At 38.8% G+C, this 23,848-nt stretch overlaps 1 protein-coding gene across 1 annotated transcript in view; it reads right to left on the bottom strand.

The window, feature by feature from the left end:
* Positions 1–23,848, bottom strand: part of LOC136881752 (zinc finger protein OZF-like) — a 118,772-nt gene that overhangs the window by 3,792 nt on the left and 91,132 nt on the right. Inside the window, exon 7 of the mRNA XM_068229557.1 lies at positions 15,902–15,984. Coding sequence (XP_068085658.1) covers positions 15,902–15,984 — 83 coding nt within the window. The remainder of the gene's footprint in view (positions 1–15,901; positions 15,985–23,848) is intronic.

Genomic DNA, 23,848 nt, shown 5'->3' with positions numbered 1-23,848 from the left:
GACATTGATTCCAGATACGACAGACTAGACTTCTTGATCAACACACAGGATATTGATCTTGGTACCACTAGGCAACAGGGGACAGAAAATATGACACTGGATTGTATGTCATACATTTTGTGGCATATCACGCCAAGCAAAATGTCCAAAAAGGCAGTGGCCATTTTCTTTACGTGATTACGCGATTTTTGTGACTAATGATTTATCAGGTTTACAATTAGTTTTTCAGTAAAATGATATTTCATTTTGCATTGATTAATATTCTCCACGAATCAGCTATATTGTTGTAACATATGGCACGTCCCAGGTGATGGATACGGGTTCACCACTGGCCTGTCGGCAGACATGAACAAAATATGATAGCTCTCGCGGAGCAAACACACACAAAGTCTTTAATGGCAAGTTTGGCGGAGATGGAAACGTTCGGTACGGAGCAGCTTGCAGAAGAGGTACTCCAGCTTTCTGGAAGTTAATGAAGAAAGAAGCGTAGCGTTTCATTTGTAGAGGAGGGGCTGCAAAAGGCGTCTGTTCCCCATGTCCGGAGCGGGGTAACTGCCTGCTGTCATGAGCTCTAAAATCCTTCAAGACATGCCGACCGTAAAATAATACTGTCACATGATTACAGAAATACGTCACATGGAATCGGAACCAGGGTTAGGGAGTCCTCTGGAAGGAACACTCTTTGGCAGGGCCCAGCCAGCATGAAACGTATGCAAGGGTTACAGTCGCGCGGGCTGTGATGCTAATCAAGCGAGTACAACCATTCTGTAACCCCTCACTGAACTATGTTCGGATGAAGTAGCGAATTAGCCACAGCACATAAGGGAAGGCATATAGGCATCTGCGAGATGCAGCAAAAAAGATGGAGTGGAGAAAAGTCATGCGAAGCGGAGTGCGATTACTAACTCATGTACAATGGAAGCCGAAGAACAACTAATGGTGTTGGCACGAAAACCAAAGATTCCTGCTGGGCACTGCCTGACAAGAAGACAGATTACTATCTTATCGTTCCCGATGATCTGAATGGACGTGAGCGACGGAGGAAAGAATCACACACAGTCCATGGCGTTCATGGATATATTCAGAAGAAAGACGATGGCCAACAAATTCCCGATTATGCAGAAAATGATCAGCGCGAACACATAGTTCAAAAAGCGTGATATTCACCTAGTCACGTACTACAGTGACTCCTATCCAACTCACATGGACTACATCCTTGTGAGAGGAAGGAATCTGAAGGATGTTCTAGAGACAAAAGTTGTTCCTTACGAAACCGTTGCGATGCAACATCGACCAGTCATCTGTAAGCTGCGGATAAAGTCACCAATACTTCGTAGGAAATGGACCAAATGGGATCAAATGGTGGCGCCTGAAGAAGGGGGGCTACGTTGTTGCAAACGTTACAGTGCCAAAAGTCACCAGAGTTGAAATGAGCCGGACTAAAATTCAAGGCGCCGCACAACTAAGTCAGGGCGACGAAAATAAAGGATTAACTATGACACGTGGCTTCTGAATGAAGATGTTAAATATGCAGTACGGTTGAAGAAACAGCTGTAGAACGAGTTTCTAGCTCGTTAGAATGCCTACAAAGCAGCCAGTAGTAATGTAAAGGAGGTTGCTGTTGTAACAAAAGCAAAGCGGTAAGCAGGTCTATATATGAAACTTGACATGAGCGAAAACGAGGGGGATATTTCACGCCTAGTCAAATCGAGGCATCGTAAAACGGAAAAAAGACCAACGTTTTACATCATCAATGAGGAAACAGACTGACACTAGGAACACAACGAAGACCCAGTGCGGTGGATTTGGTCAAAACTAGCAAAAAACTGCCAGGAACTGGACCCGGGCCTCTTACAGACAACAAACATATAAGGGACGCAAAGAAATAAAAATATAACAATAATTAGGGCAAGAACTTAAATTTATTACGGAGAGGAAATAAAAAAAGGTTGCATAGGTAAAACAAGGGGGCTAAAAATCAAATACCTAATATTAATAATATGTGGCCCATAAGCAAAATACACCAGACTCATTGATTATAGCACCTTCACACACGCTTATCTTCATTAAAGACGTAAAGAAAATTTTGGAATAAGGACTTGGCATCTATATTAAATAATTGAACAATATGAATTCAGGTGGGTAGCACATCGGGTCTAAACAGTCATAAGTTTAGGGAGTAACAGCACCTAATCATAACATTCTCCCTTACAATTCCCCAGATAAGACATAAAACTCTGAACAATAAAAATAACGTCCCCCGGGAATAAATATCATTAAGTAAAAGAGCATAAAATGGAGAAGAGGGAAGAGTGCACCGAGCTCATAAAATTCAAGCAGAGTGAAAAAGGGAAAAGGGGCGGTTACCATAGTTTCACGAAAAACAACTAAAATAACGCAGAAGGCGCCCAGCAAAGAATAAAACAAATTAAACTAGAAAAAGGGTAAAGAAAGCCAATGACGGCAATGTGAAACGAACAATAAATAAGTAATAATAATAATTTTATTTGTTTCACGTCCCACTAACTACTTTTTGAGGTCTTCGGAGACGCCGAGGTGCCGGAATTTAGTCCCGCAGGAGTTCTTTTACGTGCCAGTAAATCTACCGACACGGGGCTGTCGTATTTGAGCACCTTCAAAAGACACCGGACTGAGCCAGGATCGAACCTGCCAAGTTGGGGTTAGAAGGCCAGCGCCTTAACCGTCTGAGCCACTCAGCCCGGCAATAAAAAAGTAAATTAGACACAAAAGGTTTCACGGACTCAAACGACAGAACCACCCACGCTCACATATAGACCGAGAGGTTAGGTCGCCGAATAGAGGGACGTATAAGAACGTCAACACACAGCACATAACAAAATAAACAAACGCTCTCGAGCTCAGACAGTATGAACAAGAAAGTGGTCCATCTTAAAGAGATGGAGTGTCTCCAACACCAAATCACACAGAAGCAGGCAAATCGCGTAGTTAGCTTGAATACATACCAGGTCAATGAAGTGGACATGAATTATACAGAACACGCGATAAAATAATACAACATGAGCTCAAGCGGAATGTTAATGAAGTGACATGAGTAAAAGGTCTCGGCCAAACACAGCAAACAATCTCACACATACACTTACATGAATCCGTGTCACCTTCTGTTCTCAAAATAAACATAGTGGATCGGTAAATGAAAATACCGAAAGAAGCATGTAAAAGAAAAGTTAACACTCAAATAAATTAGAAACACATGTAATGTGGGAAGCCTTTCTAAGAAAACCATGGTGAGCACAGAACGAAGCAATAATAAAACCAAGAGAAGATTAAAGAAAAATAAATACCTTGATTACTTAAACAATTAACTTTCTCGAAAGGCCGAAATACGTACAAAGACATCTTGAATCTATTAAAATATCTTTTATATGCCACAAAGGCGACTTGGAATTTCAATCCTTCTATCTTCTCAAGTCAAGAATCTCCACACCCAACCAACAAGAAAGATAACCCAACAAGACGGAGCAGATAAGATCTGCTTTGACCTATGCTAACGTATGAGCTGCCATCTACCGGAATAAGCAAAGATTACATAGTGGTAACAACACATGATGGGAAAGAGTAATAGTTCATAGATACAAGAGTTCGCTAGGAACGTGAAGACTTCAGAAAAGTCAAACGTACCATAAAATGATATGATGCGGTTGAACACTGATGGAACTACTTTGACAAAATTTCAATCTTGTAATTTCCGTATCTACCAATCCCAATCACCTCCGCTGTTGAAGGTCCAATGTAGGAAATTGACGTCCCCGAAGTCCAGGCTATGATGAAAGAAGTGACACCAGGGGAAGCCCTCTGTCCTGATTATCTTCCAGCAGGGTTTTGTTTCTCTCAATGGGTGGATGCAGCAGTGTGGCTAAAGCAAGCTGTCCAACCAGATTATCAAGGAAGATCAAAAACCAACAGATTGACGACGGAGTATCCATTCAAAAATAAGGGAGGCCCTGCCGATTTTTCTAATTACCGTCCGATCATACTTCTGAGCCACGTAGTGACAGATTTTGAACAAATCTTCGACAAAAGGATTAGCGATTTAAACAAACACACAACAATCCAAGCTGGATTTGTGCAAAATTGTGGCACAACAGGGGCAACCCACGTTGCAGGGTTGAGAGACACTGTGAAAACATTACGGGGCTTCATCACGACTTCCTGAACCCTGAGAAAGTCTTCCATCCAGTACATCATAACCTGATCAGTCAGCGCTACTAGAACTTGGATTTACAGAGCACCTTGTTGAGAGGGTATAACAGATCTATAGAGAACCAAGGAGTTATGATCAAGCTGCCGCAGGAGCGTCTGATGACTTCCGCATAACTGTAGAATTCGACCAAGGCCCTGCCTTATCACCACTGCTGTTCATTCTTGTGATGGACATCATTACATCAGACCTGCACAGTCCAGTACCATGGACACATCTGTATGCAAATGCTGCAGGGAGTAAGCGCCAAACAGAAGATTAGGACAATCGACTAGCATAATATGTCCCGCGCCTCAACAAAAGGAGAGAGAATACATGACGTTACATCGTCGAGAAGTTGGAAGCAAGCATGATGACGGTGAAGATATAGTACGAGAAGAGAAATGTAAGTATCTTGGCTCCAAAATCTCACATGATGGCCGACTTACTTATGAAGTCAACATGCAAAGCCTGGCTGAAGTTGAGAATAACAACGCTCTTCCGACCGTCGGATGAAGGACCATCTGAAATCTAAGATCTACTGAACTGTTATCCGTCCTGTCGTTTTCTATGGCAACGATTGCTGGCTAGTTAAAGAGGAGGTAGAACGCCAGTTAAGCATCATGGATACGAAGATACTTAGGTGAACGGCTGGCATAACTAGACTCAATCACATTTCAAATGATGTTATTAGAAAACGTTCTGACATTGCACCGATAAAGAAGAAAATTGAGGAAAAGCGTGTGCGCTGGTTTGGGCATATTTGCGTGCAGACGACGATATGTTGGGAAATTCAGCGTATACACAGAAAGTAGGTGAAGAAAGGCGCAAGAGATGAACAAGACAGCATAGGACCGACAAAGTGCACAATGAACTGAAAGATGTGAGACTAAATAGAAACATGGCCCAAGACCGAACTAACTGGAGACAATGAATCACAACACCGAACCCTGCCACGAGGCAGGACTAATACTAAAGGAACAGAATAACAAGAAGCAGATTGATGAATATTCTGTTATAGAAATGGGCTACAACGGATATTTTACACACCCTATCATTTAACTTAGTATTGTCAAATTCTCTCCTTTAAAACCTATGTCTAATATCTGTAACGTCTTATTTTGACAAAATAGTGTTTGAATGACAGAACACTTCTGGATTTTGTGCTAAAGTGACTACTATAAATGCATTATAAAGAAAAATATATAACTCAACAAAATAAAACAAATCAGGAGTATCTGTTTTAATCGGGAGTGACAGTTTGAATATCCGATGAAATTCCACGAGTACCAACAAGACGTGAGACCTTCAGTGTATTCTAGCTTGAATGGAATTTTGCAATTCATATTTCTGCTTACATCCGTCATAGATAGCAGACAATCATAATAATTAATTTGATATTTTCACCCTAATCACGTCTACAAATATGAAGTCTATGGAGGAGTGGCACAAAGAGGTCAGCTCAGGGCCATGTGACACTAGACATTGTGCAAGTGGAAGGACAACGCATCAATACATGTTTAGTTCAGGACCATGTGTCTACACAAACGGAAGTTTGCCTCATCACTAATTACTTAGCTCAGGGCGATGTGTTGTTCCACAGATGGAAGGTAATCTCATCACTAATTGGTATGCTCATAAATATGAGCCTTTCCACATGTCAGCAATTAGGAAATTTTATGAATCTTAAAATCTGTTCATATGTAATTCAGTACCAAACTGACTCGGCAAATATCATACACATTTTAAAAGGAGTCCTTTAAGTTGCTGCACGATATTCGTAGACTGCTGAAATGAGAGTCAAGATAACATAGCACCTGAGGTGAGGCTTAAGAAAAGTGGGAAGATAAAATCTGGCCGACTGAATCCTTCAGAAGCATCTAAAATCTATGATACACAATGGAGGAAGGTACGTAGACAATGGACTGCCCTCTGCCTTATATACCTAGGAAAAAAGCATACACACAAACAGCTTGTTGCTTTGCTGGTTCGAGACTGCCCCTGCACAAAATATGTTTAGCAAGAAGAAAGCTTATTTAAACTCCATCCAAAAACAGGAATGTGCATTTTGTATGTAAAAAGTATTCATAAGAAACATTTTTATTGGCGGTCATAATACATGATTATCGTCGCCATAAGACCTATCTGTGTCGGTGCGACGTAAAACAACTAGCCACTAATACATGATTGTTCTCTAACATAGCCTATTGTATCCTGTTACACAAAAATTATAAAGAAACAGCAGAATTTCAACCTCGAAGAGTTGACGAATTTGGCGATCTTCAGTTGTGTGCATGGTTCTACTCTGACTAACGAGAGTGTGAGCTGGTACTGGGCTGTTCTGAGGACTGAAATGAATATTTCTTCCCGCTAGTTGCGAATGTACAGTAGGAACCAGTCGATGCGTCACATAACAGTCGAGAAGACTCTAACCACCCACAAAGTCAAATAAACCTTTCAGAATTCGTAGTTTCCATCACTAATCTGGTTTGAAGTCAAACCTTAGGCTATGAGGAGCCATTGCAGGACATGCCAACACAGGGGCTCAGTTAAGAGCACCAATCCGAGATTATACAAACATCGTTTAGGTTGCGCACAGTAACGAACAAAGGTGTGACAGCACAAAATTAATTATCAAGTAGTCCAAAGGTACACCTACAGTTCAAAAACTAACTGCATTAAATGTTTGATACACTTGAGCTACTTTATAACGTCAGTGATAAAAATTACAATTTTGAAATAATATATCATTACATTATTACTTATTTACTTTTAGAAGATAATAAATTCACTTACTTGAAGTATTCTGAATTTTTTAAGCGACCTGCATAAATTTAAGGTTCACTTGTAGCTGTCTATTTTATCAGTGTTTACTAATTGTGTAAATGTGTTTGCAATCAACACGCTACAAGCACTTGAATGGCAATGAGCACTAAAATTAAAAGGGGTAATTGGTGACAATCACCAAGTGTGACCACAACACTGGAACAAACATAAATACAATGCCACAAATGTTTATAGCTTACAAGAATGTGGACATTTCATTTGAAAACTATGATATCTAAGATGTAGCACTACTGACCTCAATGTTTCATTTCTACTACACATTATTATCTGCTTTGGCACCTACAAATGGAGGAATTTGACTTAATACACGAGAGAAGAGAAAAATATCATAAAAGAGGAATCTAAATAAACAAATACTTCAAAAATGGCATACATTGAGTTATCACATTATTTTTCTTTTTGCTAGGGGCTTTACGTCGCACCGACACAGATAGGTCTTATGGCGACGATTATCATATTATTGAACTCAGCCATCATTATATTGATTAATGAACCTAATTATCTTAGTTTGAAATTATTATACTGTTTACAATGTACATAAAAAACTTAACAGCTCTGAATTTGTATATTTAGTTTATAATCTACAAACACGGCTATTTCTGTGTGTCAATGTTGGTACTGAGTCAGGAAAAATAAAGGATATAAGCATGAGAATCTTGCAAAGGGGTGAACGTTCCTTTCGGAGCTGGTACAGAGAGATGTAGATGTGGAGCGAAATAATGGATAGATTTTAAAAATTTATTCAGCTGGAGAATTTGATGAATAAGTTCCCTGTTATTACCGAGTTGTAGCATTAAATCAAATTAAAATATGATCTGAGTAAATTCATGTCGCCTGGCTAATTGAAACAAAATAAATTTATATGACTGTTCATATTTTAACATGAAACGATTATCTTTCGTTGAAAATCAATAAGTTATTTCCTGATAAAGTTCGTAAAATTCTTCAAGTATTGGTTTAAATGACAAAAACTGAAAATGAATGTAACATCCTTTCACTTGAAAAATGAATTTCCCCAGAGCCCTTTTAATGTTTTAACACTTCAAAAAATTTTATCTTCTTCTAAAGTTCTGCGCTACAGTCTATTTTAGAACTGTCATTCAACACTTATAAAATATAATGTGAATTCCAATGAGCGAAATGATTTGTTGAATTATGAATGATTTATTTATTTCGTGTCAGAGTGTTGAGAAACTTAAAAAATATGAATAAGGTATTATATACAAATAAAACAGAATACATTTTGTCACAAAACATGTTTCACACAATGTCTGCCCAGAAATGGGCTACAGAAATTCCCTCTTCAGTGGCTTGAATCAAGTCTTGAAGTGTACAACGAACAGGGCAGGACTGACAGTCATACAGGTGTTGGGTAGTTTGTTGCTCCCCACAATCGCAGAAATCTGACTGATCTTTCAGATAACCCCATTTTTTAAGGTTATCCTTGGATTTACCTACTCCACTCCTCAAACGATTAAGTTCCTTCCAGGTTGTCCATTCCAAATGATGACCAGGGGGTGGAGATTCAGAAGGCACCATCCAATCAGAAAGATGCTCCATTTTTGCTCGCCACATATCACAACGTGCTGTTCTTGCTGGTTTATCCAGAGCCTTGGAGACATTGAGGAAACTTTTCCTGGACTTCAGTCTTCTGGTTGGAGGTCGATGTCCAAATAACGGGTGGTTGCTTGTGAGATCCACCTTCGACCTCTCTTGCCTTGCAAACACTTCTCGCCGAATGTCTGGAGGAGAAATACCAGCCAAGCAGTAGAGTTTGTCAGTGGGAGTAGGTTTCAGGCACCTAGTTACTATTCTACATGTTTCATTAAGGGCTGCATCCACCCGCTTCATATGGGCTGACCTAAACCAGACAGGACACGCATACTCAGCTGCAGAAAAACTCAGAGCAAGAGCTGAGGTTCTTAACAAAGTTGGATGGGCTCCCCATTTGCTTGAGCCAAGTTTACGGAGGATGTTATTTCGGGCTGAGACTTTCTGTCCAGAGTTAACACAGTGTTTCTTGTATGTTAAGGTCCGGTCTAAAGTGACACCCAGGTACCTAGGTGTAAAACAATGCTCCAGTTGCTTACCCTCTCACGCCACGCACAGCTGTCTAGTAGCTTCTCGATTTCGAAGATGAAATGCACACACTTGGGTCTTAGTCGGGTTTTGCAGTAGCCGGTTCTTCTGATAGTACACTGAAAGTTCCTTAAGTGCATTTGAGAGCTGCATTTCAGTGGTTTGAAAGTCGTCGCACTGGACAGCTAAAGCCAGGTCATCGGCATAAATGAAGCTTCTTGTATAGGAAGGCCTTGACTGGTCATTTGTGTAGATGTTAAAGAGGATTGGCGAGAGGACACTGCCCTGAGGAAGTCCTTTCCGTTGGTCTCTCCACCTACTGCACTTTCCTTGAAACTCAACAAAGAACTGGCGATTCTGCAGGAGAGTTTCAACAATCTTCGTGAAACCATAGTCTCTGGTGAAGTTATAAAGCTTGGTGATCAAAGTTCTATGGTGCACTGTGTCGTATGCTGCTGTAAGGTCCACAAATAACACACCTGTGATTTTACGTCTTTCAAACCCATCCTCTATGTGCTGGGTTAAATTGAGCACCTGTGAAATGCAATTCCTTCCAGATCTAAACCCTGCCTGTTCTGGAATAAGAAGTTGATCTACTTTAGATGTGAGGCGCTCAAGTAGGATCCTTTCAAATATCTTATATAGGTGACAAAGTAATGATATTTGCCTATAGCTCTTAAGATCGAATGGATCCTTACCTGGCTTCAAAATAGCTATCACTCTAGACTTCCTCCATACCTTAGGTATCTGTTTACTCTGCAGGCAATTGTTTAGAAAATCAACAACCCACTTCCTTGCTCTGGAACCAAAATGTTTTATTTGTTCCACTCTCATATCATCCAGACCTGTAGCCTTGCCATTTTTGGATTTGTTTATGGCTTTCTCTAATTCCTCTGGGGTGATATTATTAGTGAAGTCGCTAGACTCCTTATCTATTTGGCGTTCTATTTTAACTCTATTCATATAACCCCCTATTTTTCCATTGAGCAAAAGTTGATGAGCAATGGCATCTGGGGACAAATTGACGTGTACAGGGGCTTTTGTCAAGTCATTATTAAGCCTCTTTAAAAGTCTCCAGGCTTTCTGACTACTTTTAGACATGTCCAGCCCTTCAAGGGTAGATATCCAACGATTTCGTTTATCTTCCCCTAACATTGTTGTCAACTCTAGACCTTTCTGCACAGTCTCTTTGCCAAAGGGATTCTTCTCAAATAGATCAATGTATTCAGCCAGCAGAGCTGAGGAATGTTGATTGAGTCCAGGAACATAATTCATTCGACAACCTCTGGGAATTGACTGTCTGGAGCTCTTGTTCACTGCATCTACAAACAGATCGCAGTCAGTCATAGAAATACCTATATCAGATACAGCATCTTCCAGATATGCAGTAAACTTGTTCCAGTCTGATTTCTTAAAATTATATCGCCTGTGGAAAGGTACGCTCATAGGACGTACCGCAGCAAATACCTGACACATGAATGATATCACGGATTCTAAAGTTCAACTTGTAATATAGTCTGTTTAAATCTCAATCTCACTAACCACGTTCCAAATCCAACGTCAAACCGCGTTCCATCTCCCGCGTAGTAGTTAAAATTCCATGAAGTCACCACGTTCCAACTCCCACGTAGTGGAAATGACAGCAGGTTGATATGACAAAATAGTCACTCGGTTATAGCTTCAGCGTGTCACTTATAAACTTTATAAACACGAAAACATTCAATCAAGAAATCAACTTGTGGGTGTTCTATGCTTGTAAGTCGTAAAATTGGCACTGCATTTTACAACGTGCATTTCCTCTAATGCTTAATCACTGGCAGACAACGGTTATTGCTCATTAGATTGGATACACTGTTCAGGTTGAAGCACAGTTAGAACATATAGCAGTCTTATTCGCCATAACGAAATATTTAATTCACGGATATTTACAAGTTCCTATGATGGCAATGTCATATTCATTTCTGATGAAGGTTTAGCCTTATTAAAACTTTAACAAATAACTTAGTTATTTATTACACACGTATTTAAGGTAATTTTATAAAATAGATTAGTTTGACAGATTAAATGTTCAATTACTTCACTTGAAAATCGTCTTAATATTCATACGCTTATTTCTCATGAATGTTTAGCCAATTTCATTTGAATATGAGCAAAGTTTAAATCAATTAAATTTGTTTGATTTGCAGTGGAAAGTACTAAGTCTGTGAAGTGATTTGAAAACACTTTGATATTATTAAGTTAGTATCATATCTCTCGAAAAGTTTCCAAGTTCCAACACGACTTATTGTTGTACAAGTCTTGTCGAAAACTTTACCGTAGTGTTCATAGGATGTGATGTCTTAAAAACGAACCTTGCGAACCCGTTCATGTGAGACAGCATGACTACACGACGGCAGCGAATTGAGAACTGAACTGACTTGACTTAGAATAACCCTGCTCTCTTATACCAATTTGCTGAGGTCAGCTTCCGCCCCTCGTCGAGAAATCAAGTTCCTTTATACTTGAATTACTCTCAAGTCCGTAGGACGATATTAATAAAATTGCAGTATGTTTGTCTTTAAATAATGGGCTATACGATGGCGTATTTCATTAATTGACATCTCAATGGGTTCCAAGGTTAGTACCATTTAATCCAGTATGTTCAACAATATCAGGAGGTGCTCACGTGATAGCTGGATCACGCTCGTGCGTGACGTGTCTTCTCTGCTGTATTGATGCCCAAACCGTTCTGTTGCGCTACTTTTCATGCTAGGGTCGTCAGGGTGCGCTGACTTCCATTCAATAAAATTATGTTCCAGGCCACACATGGTTCCTGGCACAGCACGAATGTACAAAATTACTGATACTATCTGCAGGTAATAGTTGCAAACGGCATTTCAGATGATAAGAATGTAATGAACAGAAGACGCATTGACAGTGAAAGAAAGAAAATATTTTACGTGGTTGCTTAAAGGTATTGTACACAAATACACTTCAAAAATATCTAGCTTTACCAGATATTATTTTTGTATATATATATATATATGACCTTTCAATGTGGTGGTCGTATGTTAAGGAATCATTGAAAGTCGTAAGTTAAACAGATTTAAGCAAATAGCACAGAAGTAATCTGAATCGCCGGTATATGGCTAGTTTTAGATGTTCATCATATATGAAAGCCAGTACAACTCGCAAATTTATGGTGGATCTTATGGTTGGAAATAGGAAAATCAAGCTCAGAACCCCGTGGTGTACGAAAAATTGAGTGAAGGATAATTCTGATACAAGCAGATGTCAATAAGGAATAATTAAATAAACAACTGACAAGAGGAAATGTCAGACATGGTATTTTGTCTGGAAAGCCTCAGAGGAGGCCATGGATCAACTTGGAATCATGCACGGTTAATCATCTAGAATGCGTACGGCAGTGGCGAATATAGAATATATTTTGGGGGGGGGGCAAGATTGATGTAAGGTTAGATTAAGTAATTTTTAAGAGGTCAGACGATTTCAAACACTTTAGAAAGGAAAAAGGAAACATTGATTTCGGCTGATACATACATACATACATACATAGATACATTCATACAGTACACCAATGGTTACAAAACGAAGTCCAGGTTTCTTGGTACACTTGCAAACTTATCAAGAACTTCTTCATCACTAACTATAATGTCTCTGTGGATAGAGAGTAAAGCAAGCCCGTTAAACCTACTTTCAGATGTGCTGTTCCTTAAGTAAGTCTTCAGTCTCCTTAGGCTAGAGAAAGTTCTTTGTACGGTTGCGACAGAAACAGGAAGAACGGCAAATAATTTGAGAAGAGTATAAATGTTGGGGAAGAAAGTCTTGTCACATTTTTCTAGAGAACTTTACAGCCATTTTGGGAAGATTTGAAGGATTTTCCTGACTCCACTTTTCTTTCCACAACATAAACTCACTTTGCACAATCTCTTTATGTGACAGATCTTCTTCGTAGAAGTTAAAAGCAGCCTCCAGTGAACCGAAATCTGTTATGATACACAATTGTGGAAGGATGTTTTGTAAGGATGCAACTATTTCCTTGTGAGATTCAAAGCGTTCTTCTAGTGAGTTACAAAAATCGTCCAGGTATGGCACATAAACTGCTAACTGTTGGCTCGGAATCTCAACAACGATCGAAAATTCCCATCATTTTGGTCCGGTTTTTCAAGGCTTACACATTTTTTTTGGGGGGGGGGCAGGCCCCCTGGGTCCCCCCCCTTATATACGCCCCTGGCGTACGGTGTGACGTGTTACATGTGTTAATACAGTAAATAATTGCAGGATGTTTTTCTTTGTGAGGTTCTGTGAATATGAGAGAGCGATTGTGGTGACAAGTTCCTCAAATGTCAAAGTCAGGTGAAATGAAGTTGTAATATGGTAGCTCTGTGGATTAAGAAAAGCGAATCATTTATTATTGTAAGATAATGAAAATATAATTTTGTTTTTTCCTACAATACCTGTATGAAGAAAGCATTCAGTAAGCAGATAGTGAGCATAGCTTGGAGATACGCTCTTAAAATTGAGAAAGTCTATTGAGTTTGAAGGGCTATATAGCATTAATAAGACCAATATTTGTTTACACAGCACTGATATATGCAGGCAGGTGTTATCTAATGAAAGTGGAATTGTAAAATACGTATGAACTCTGTTTAACGTCTTTTGTACGAGTTTCAGGTTTGGAGCCAGTAATGTTGTCTACGATCATGAACCAAGGCAATAATAAAATGGAAATGCGTGCTTAAACTGGTAGGGTCCCAGATGGATCCGAACTCTGCTCAAATGTCCGAGATAACATGAACAGATGACCAGGATACCACTACTAGCATGACGGGATGAACGACTGGATCGTCAAACGTTGAGTAACCGTACATTGTCTTACCTTGCTCTATTTGTAGTTGCTTATTGTAGAAGTAGATGTTGATATCACGCAGGTGATTTTAAAAGAGATAACTTGATAACCTAACGGGCCATTTGTGTTAATTTAGTGAAATGTTGTCCGGCTGTTCATATGATAGAATTTCGCTTGCCATCAGTAACTATTGTAGTTAGGCGCGATCTCGTTCGTTCGTTCGCTGCTCCTGCACTGATGGAAATAATCGTGGAAGTGAATTGTAAGATAGTCTTGAGAGCTACAGGTAAGTTTCTGGTGACATGTGTGTGTAATATAATTAGTGCTGTGATCCTTTATTGTGAATAGTTCCGTAAAGTGTTGTTATGTATTTATTCGGTAGGAATTATGTGATGTCTGTATGCACGAAATTAAGGCTCTTCGGTTGCTTTGCTTGTTTATTTAATTAATGTTTGTTGATGCGGTGCACATTATGATGGTATAAGACGAGTGTAGGATCGTCTGAAGTTATGATTTGGTATGAGATGATTAGTAAATGAGATTTATTGAATTGTTTATTACAGTAGTAGATTGATTCTTCGAGACGATCAATGTGATAGGAGGGTGTCATTGAATGATGTGTCTTGTCGCGTATGTTGAGTAATGGATAAACGAGCGATATATTTAATGCTGGAATTGTAAGCGTCTTTCGAAGAGATTTCTGATGAGGGCGTATGAATTGTCACGGTTCGAGTTTGAACATAATATAAATAGTGGAATAGACGAGTGGATATGTAGATAGGATCTTCGATAAGTATTACACCTGAACTGCAGATGGAATTATTTGTTATCAATGTCACCTGTGATTGTGAATTAGTATTTGTAGTACTGCTTGAGGTGGCTATTTATGCATTTGCATTACTTTCAGCGTTATGGAGAGGAGTTGACGCAGCGCTGATCTTCCGCCATTGGATTATTTTATCATGTCAGTAGTTAGTAGTTGATTTTCAGGTGCAGCTATGCGGAACATTCAGGTGTATGACGGCATTTGATCATTTAGTTACTGAATAATTATATTATGATGGTTCATTAAAGATAATTCTATATTGCATTGAAAGACCGTTAGGAAATTCAAGTTGTCAATAGCTAGTTAGATATTTGAGAATGAAATAGATAGAACAGGGAAGACAAGATGCGGATATAAGTGAATTATGTTGAATGAACAAACAAGTTAAAAAGAGGTGAAAGACTCGATTAACTAATTTCCAAAGTATTTAATAATTTATTTAAATGAAGTATCGAAAGGTATAATGAGTTATTGTGATATTTGAATTTAATGTTGGACAATTCTTTCAAGAGGGACTTTGATTGAAGAGAGTGCGATAGGGTTTGCATAAGAATATCTTCCAAACGTGTTGCTTGTTCAGATCATTATAATTATATTTAATTTAGATTGTTTATTAAAATTTAATGCCCTTCCAAATTTTTATTGTAGTTATTATTTCTTGTCTGATATATATAAGAACCTAGTGTAATGAGATGGGAGGTAGAATCATCAGTTTCTGATTAATTATTGAGGTTGTGACCGGTTTCTCATCGAAGGGCCATGGTCTTGCGCAAACCACTGATTTCTAGACGAGGCCTATTGAAGAAGATCATTATTTCGAATCATACGCGTCCACGAACGGTCACAATATATATAGTATAACTACATGACAGAACAATAAATGTGATCTTAACATTCCTGAATATTTTAGAAAAATATAACGAATAGAATTTCATGACATTAGTGCTTACATGAAACCATGTAAAGAAAGGATTAAACTGATGAAAATAGCGAGCTTTTGGACATAAACCAACCACTACTGAACACAACTGTGAATAGGTACAACATATTCTATATTGCATAGGATTTGTAGTGTACGTACTTTGTTTCTTCTTTGATGTACGGCGACAACTGATCATCAGTATGTTCTTCTATTAATATTTCCTCCTTAATATCTTCAGAAGGCTATAAGTAATAAAAAAGAAAATTAGAATAAAGAAGGAACGGAATAAAATATATAGGCCTAAATAAGAAATCCTCCTTAATATCTTCAGAAGGCTGTCAGTAAGAAATAAGAAAATTAGAATAAAGAAGTAACGGAATAAAATATACAGGCCTAAACAAGAAACAGCTGAGAAAATAAATTTCACAGTAGCACAAGAATAGTATAATTAATTTATCTCCCATTTTAAAAATATAAGAGTGTAAAGGAACAATGATTTCAAAATAACTTTAAATGCAAAGGAGGTGTCTACCTTGGTGGCAAATGGTACACAAAAATACCTTGTTATCAAGAAGTAAATTGTCAATGAACAGAGAGGAAGACCATTTCCTAAAATGCAGTATTATACAATTTACACTTGACTTTTTTTTTAAACACACAGCTCATCATTAATAAATTTATATCATTTACAAAATGTTACTCGTAATATCCTCTGTATTTACAAACATAATCAACTCACACACAGCATGTGGAATTATTTCAAATAATACTATACAAGGGCTATTACATTAAAATTAATATTGCATTTATATATTTTCTTTTCTTACGCTTTTTGGAACCTAACTTGCATAACAACCTGTTGCGTCCTAACCCAAGTTCCTTTTACTGCTGCTTTTCAGACAACTGATAGGAGAGATAGGAACGTGAAAAGGAACACACTGTAGGATAGCAGTAGACAAGGTAGCATACAAAGAGAGGAAAATATGTAAATATGTAAATTTAAAATTGTCTATATATTTGTGAATATTCAGCAGATTATATGTATACATACTTGTGGGGATGGAGGCACTTCCGTGTATTTGTACATGTACAATTTAAGGAAAATAAATTAATATCAATAATGAATACTATCTCCAAAACATTACTAAATACCATTCCTTGCTTCCTCCTCTCTTTCTGCTGATCACTGTTTTCACAATGACTAACTATTTTCTTTATCCTCTTATATTCACATTCCCCTGTTCCAATCTTTCTATAGATGACTTGACTTGTCACCTTTTTGTTCATTTTCATGTTCCTATATACTTTCATTCCCAAAACACTTCACTGTAATATCAAGTAATCCCATATTATTCCAACCACTTTCCCAAAAATTGGACAATGCTTAAATCATAACTTTAGAAATATCCATCATCACTCTCTGTAACTCATATTAAGATGGATCAATCAATCAATCAATCAATCAATCAATCAATCAATCAATCAATCAATCAATCAATCAATCAATCAATCAACGGCATTTAGGTCTATCTGTTGTTTATGCAGAAAAAGATTGTGGAAATGTACGAAACGACTCCCTTGGTAAGTTTTTCAATCACTAAATCATCTTCCTATAAGCGAACATTTCCCAAACTTTGTCCCCTTGAATTTCAAGTTATCTTCATGTTGTGACCTTTCCTACATTTAGAAAACATGACTTAAATTTATTCATCAACCAATGTCATTCCAATCCATCCCTACAATGACATCTCAGAACATACTGCTTAATCGAACAGATTGTCTCCTTTCTCCGAGTCTTCCCAGCCAAAAGTTTGCAACATCTCTGTAACACCACTCTTTTGTCAGATATCACCTACAAGAAATAGAGCTGCTTCTGTGGATCACTTCCTGTTCTCTAATCAAGTAATACTCGTGGCGACCTCATACTCTCATTGTGGCCTAGCAGGAGATTTACAGCCCTGTCCTTTACAATCCCTAAATAACCTCATAATCACATTAAGAGATCTGTAAACTTTATTTTTAATCCCACTAATGTGATTACCACAATGAAAATCTATCCTTGTTATGAATACCTAGATACTTACTGAGATCCCCATGAGGAACTATCACGCCATCATCACAACAATTAAACCAGAGAGGACTGTTTCTATTTGTGAAACACACAACTTGACTTTTCATTCCTTTTACCAACATAACATTGCCCGATGTCCATATTTCAATACTGTCAAGGTCTTTTTGCAGTCACTCACAATCCTCAAACGTATTTATTACAAAGAGCCTGATCTCTGACTATATCTTATTTCAGTTCTTTATACATATTGTTCATATATACCAGAAAATAAAGGTCTCATAATAATGCTCTGTGGCTTTAGGTCGGACCGACACAAAGAAGTCTTATGGCAACGAAGAGACAGGAATGTCCTAGAGTGGGAAGGAAGCGGCCGTGACCTGAAAGATATATATTTCTATGCTAATGTAAATTATCGACCTTCATAGCCCAATCATTGAACTTGTTTGGTGGTAAAGTTACGCCTGGGGATATCCCAGTCCTCACTAATGTAGTTTTTCATATAGTGGCTACAGTGAGAACCACAACATAATTTCATTATTTAGATGAATTGTGTCAGTTTTGGTAGTGCTCATGCTCTGTTGTTTAAGGTCTATATCTGCATATTGTTGTGTATGCAAGTAAATAATGTAACCTATTGTTAAGATCATGCATACTGTAAGTTACATGCATTATTGATTCTATTCATGAGTTCAGTTGATATTTTTTAAGAGTTGTTCAAGAAAACTGTAAAATTTTGAGGTTATGGGGAGACAAAAGGACCTTTAGCCAAGAAAGGAATTAACAGATACCTACTTATTGAGAAATATTATTTACAGCAAGAGATAGTTTCTTGATTGCAAATATCACAGAAATCTGTAAGTAGAATTTTAAAATGTGGAGATAAGTGGAAGACAAAATGTCAAAACGTGCTGGAAACTCTGTGCAAAAGAGGAAACTAACCCCAAGGAGTAAACAAGACTGATTAATTTGTCAATAAACAATTGCAAGGTTACTAGTGCCGATTTACGTAAGAAATTAGAAGAGTATGGGTCATTGGTACCAGCCATGACTGGGAAGCAAAGGCTGGTTAATACTGGAATGAGAGCAAGATGACCTCAAAGAAAAGCGAAGATATCTTCTGCCATGGCTGCAAAGAGGAACCAGTGGGCCAAGACTGTAAAGAATTGTTCATCTGAATGACTGTAAAAAGGCAAGTCCATGACAATAATTCCTAAATTGTCATATATTATTCCATTTTTAAACCAATCCAACTGATGTTACCGTACAGTGCAGTATAAATATGAGTTTTCTTTGAAACTCTACAGCTAGGTTTATTTGGTTTATTTACTCCAGGTATATTTTAGTGACGAATCGGCATTTCCTGTCGACGAAGAGACAAGTCAATATGTCAGGAGGAGAAGCATTGCATCCAGATTGTGTGAAGCTTCCAACTTTAGTGATGGTCTGGAGTGTGTTTTCTTGGTACGGCTGTGGACAATGATATATTGTAGAACGAACTATGAGACGTGAACAGTATGGTACTAAGAACCCGTATGCTACCTCATGTGCAAGAGTGGTTTAGACAAAGTTAATTTCTTTTTATGCCACAAAGCAAAAAGAATGGAATCTTTAAGGGAAAACAATGTCAAAGTGCTGATTGGCCTGGAAACAGTATAGACATGAACCCTATAGAAAATCTTTGGGATAGCAAAGAAAAATCCAAAAAACAAAAATAACGACAAAAATAGGCTTGATTGAGAAGCCCGTTCATATGGTTTCATGATGACGATTTAAAGAGTCGAATCAAGTCACTCATGAAAGCTAAGGGGATGCATACCAAGTACCAAAGTAATAAACTTAAAAATTGGTAACACCTTATGTGTTCATTTCTCAGTTTGTTTACTCTAATAAATTGGCCACATCTTTATAGCCATTCATTTAGCCACTATTTTATCTAGCCCACATGTATGAATTTTTGCCATTTGTCTCCAAATATCTACCCTGTCAAAAGCCTTAGAAATGTCAATCGTGATACATTTGACCTCCTGAATCTAATATATGTGCTATATCTTGCTGGAATCTACAAGATGAGCTTCAGTGGAATAACGTTTCCTAAACCAGAACTACCTCCTATCAAACCAGTTGGTAATTTCATAAATGTGTATAATAAAATCAGAAAGAATGCATTCCAAGAGCTTGCATACAACACCAGTCAAGATGACTAGCGTGTAATTGTTGGCTTTATGTTTATCACATTTTTTATACACACGGTGTTACTCTACTGATTCTTTATTTATCTGGTATAGCTGCTTCAGACATACACTAATCACGCACTACAGATTTGGTTCTATATCTCAACAAATTGACTTTTGTATATGCCCAGAAATGTTACCAATCCCAGCAGAATTTCTGGTTTTAAATTATTGTATCCTATTTTCAATGTCTTTTTTCATTGTAGACCAATGTGGACTTTGCAAGGTAATTTCAAAGGATCGGTTGAAATTGTCAACTGCGTCAGGTACTGCAAAAGGACATGACCATACCATTGGTGACATATCCTATGCCTCACGATTCACGGGTGCGATGCACATTTGCTGATGAATGGTGTTTTTTTTATGTAATGCAGGACTGCGATGCCCATCGACTAATGGAGTATACACTTTCCCATGTTGTATAATTGCTACTCCATACCTTTCTCAGTTTGTCAACATTCTACACCGTACACAGCAACAAGACGTAATATCATGCAGTATATCCTGGCTTCAGATGTAGTGGCATCCTTCAGTCACAGAGTGTGCCTGTGATTTCCCTTCATCTCATCAATGCTGCCTTTATCATAACTTGCACTTCAACAACTACCCCACTATCAGTCTGTAGGCAATATCCTAGTTACTTGAATCAACTTGGATGGAGCCATTAAATGATTCAGATGACTCCAGGTATTCACTCTTCTTTTTGTTCATTCTAAGGTTGTATTGTAAGAAACAGGTATTCCAATCTTCACCTTTTTGCCACAGTCCCATTTTGGGTCTATCAGCAAGTGGAACATCATCTGCATATGAGAGAGAACACTCCTTTGCAGGTCCCATGTGGTGGTGTCCATGCTGAGGACAAAGGGCAATGGGGACAGAGTGGAACATTGGTGTACACACCAACTTTCACTGAGAAGCTCTCCGACACGTTGACAGCACGACGTACACAACCTCTGGTGTTCGTGTATTGCATTTTCATCGAAATTATAAGCATTTTTTGTACACCATGGTCATGAGAGCAGACCAGATCACACGATGTGGAACACGGTCGAAAGTCAAGGAAGGCCTGCTGATGCTCTCAGTGCTTTTCAATCAGCATTCTGGCAGTGAAAATTGTATGAGTTGTTCCAGCACCCTTAATGAAGATGCACTGGTTAGCAATAATGCTTATCATTTCACCCAGTCAATAATGAAGAATACTCTCAAAAGATCTTATGTACAATTGGGGGCAATTTCGACGGTAATTTGCACATTCTGCTGTATCGTCATCTAAAAAAAAGGCACAAGGATGTTTGTAGCCCAATGACTGGAAACAGAGCCAGTCAACTCTGGCACTGAACAACCTTGTCAGCCAGTTGATAGAGAGCTCTTTAAACTGCTATAATTTCCAGAAGTTTGTTGGAAGGTCATTTGGTCCTGTCGCTTTTTGGTTCTCATACTCCTTTTTTTTGCTATGGGCTTTACGTCGCACCGACACAGATAGGTCTTATGGCGACAATGGGACAGGAAAGGCCTAGGAGTTGGAAGGAAGCGGCCGTGGCCTTAATTATGGTACAGCCCCAGCATTTGCCTGGTGTGAAAATGGGAAACCACGGAAAACCATTTTCTGGGCTGCCGATAGTGGGATTCGAACCCACTATCTCCCGGATGCAAGCTCACAGCCGCGCGCCTCTACGCGCACGGCCAACTCGCCCGGTCTTCATACTCCTAATGGCACCGTCGACATCCTTTGATGTGATGCATAAGATGGCACTTACCATCTGGAATACGGTGGTGTGGGAATTCAATGCAGGAACTCTCCACAAATGTTGTTGCCAATGTTTGAGAATTTCTTGTTTGCCCTATAATCACTGGTCACCTTTGCCTCTAATGCACAGAGAGTGCTCAATACTTGTGCGAATTTTGGTCAGCTGGAAAATAGTTCTTTTCTCCTTCGTTTGAGTTCAGTGGTGTACAGTTTTTATTAGAACTATACCGACAAAAAATCAAGGATGCTCTTTGTGTTGTGTTAAGAATAATGGTTCAATCAGACTAGCGAGGAAAATTATTTTTGTAGATAAAATGAGGTTAAATGGTTACTCCCGGGATTCAAACTGACGAGCTGCTGACAAATTTCAGGGAAAAGAAGGGAAGGGAGGAGTGGTGGGGTGTATGAAGCACACAGAGATGATGCTTCGCGCGTATGACAAATTTTCTCATATGACTCGGACAGAACTCTCTCTAACAGGCAATATCCAGAGTTATCCAGATTGTTTCTACTCTCGTCTCTTTGTTGCAGTAACGTTCTATATTATTTAAAATGCTCGAAGACGCAATGCTGCCGCGCCAGGATTGTGTATTCTTTCGATCAAAATATTTTAAATTCAATGAAATATTGAGCGAAGGAAAAATACGCCCAATGGTTTGATTACAGTAGATGTTCAATGTGGCTCCCTCCCTCTGTGGTGCATAGTTCACAATGGTGTGGTAGTGAGACCCTTGGACTCCGTTCAGGGTGTGTAGTGTGTGGCAAATGACTTGGAAAGCTGCCTGTATTTTTGGGGTTCTCATAGGAGTCAATTTGTTTAAAACAAACTTTACACTGCCTACCAGAGCTCGGAGGCGACTATGAGAAACGAACGGGAAACTTTTGCATTCACTCCGAGCATTACCTCTGCCTCCCACCTCTCACTTCCCCTCCCTTCCCTCTTCTGACGCACAGCAGCTGACACTCTGGCATACCAAATACAGCAAGTTTGTCAATTTGAATTGCGCGCCCGGAAGTAAGAAGGTCACTTCATTTCATCGAAAAGAAAAAATCCCCGGCAATCCGACTTCACCATCATTCTCAACATCACACGCAGAGCATGCCTGGTATCTTTGTCAGTATAGTTCTGATACACCTCGTACACAGGTCATTACAGTGAGTGCGCCTCGATTCAGCGACCCACACGTTCAGCAATGACGATTCTTTCCATGTTCTGGAGTCTTTTGTGAAACCCAGTTATATACAGTATGTCTTTGTCTTCTCCTACACTCCTCTAGGACTGGAATCAGCCATAAAAACGTTTGATTTCCAACTAGTTTATGTTGTACCCAAATTTACAGTGATTATTACAGTGAACGATCTGTAGAATATGTGCACATGTTGTCAATTGCATTCATGTCAACGAGAGGAAAATTTATCCTGTCTGCTTCTGCTCTTCAAGCTTCCACCACTTGATATTCTTGGGGGCATTTATCCCTCCACTTCTACGATGCATTAAATCCGCTATGACTACCTTATGCTGAGGTGGTACAGAGATGACATGGTATTCACATCCTTTCTTAGTCGGAGATCACGGAGCCGAACAACGATAAGGTCAATTTGTTTGCTTCAGTCTCCACAAGTATAGGTGATGAGGTGATTGATGCATTTTTGAAGAACGTATTGCCAGAAACCAAGTCATTTGCCTCAATGAAATATAAATATAAGTTCCATCATTATATCAGATACCATAGGTATTACGACCATGGCAGCTATAACGGTTCTTAGTGTGACCAACATGCGCATTAGAATCACCACAGATAAGTGGGAACTCGTCTTCAGGACGCTCTGAAACATGATCTCGTAGCTCCTGCCACTTCTGTTCCTTATCTAGGTCATCACATCCAGATTGTGGCAGAGAAAACAAAAGTTCCAGAGGATGCAATGTTGAGTGTAATTGACATAAGGCTGTCTGAATAGCGCTGAACATCAGCAACTTAATCTCGCAGACTTGCGCACAATGAAGTGAACACCATTCCTGCTGGATGTACCTTCGTAGAAAAGTTCATAGACATCTC

Source organism: Anabrus simplex, chromosome 10, assembly GCF_040414725.1.
Source record: "Anabrus simplex isolate iqAnaSimp1 chromosome 10, ASM4041472v1, whole genome shotgun sequence".
Classification (NCBI taxonomy): domain Eukaryota; kingdom Metazoa; phylum Arthropoda; class Insecta; order Orthoptera; family Tettigoniidae; genus Anabrus; species Anabrus simplex.
The sequence above is the reverse complement of the archived record's forward strand: the minus strand, read 5'-3'. Positions and strand labels throughout refer to the sequence as shown.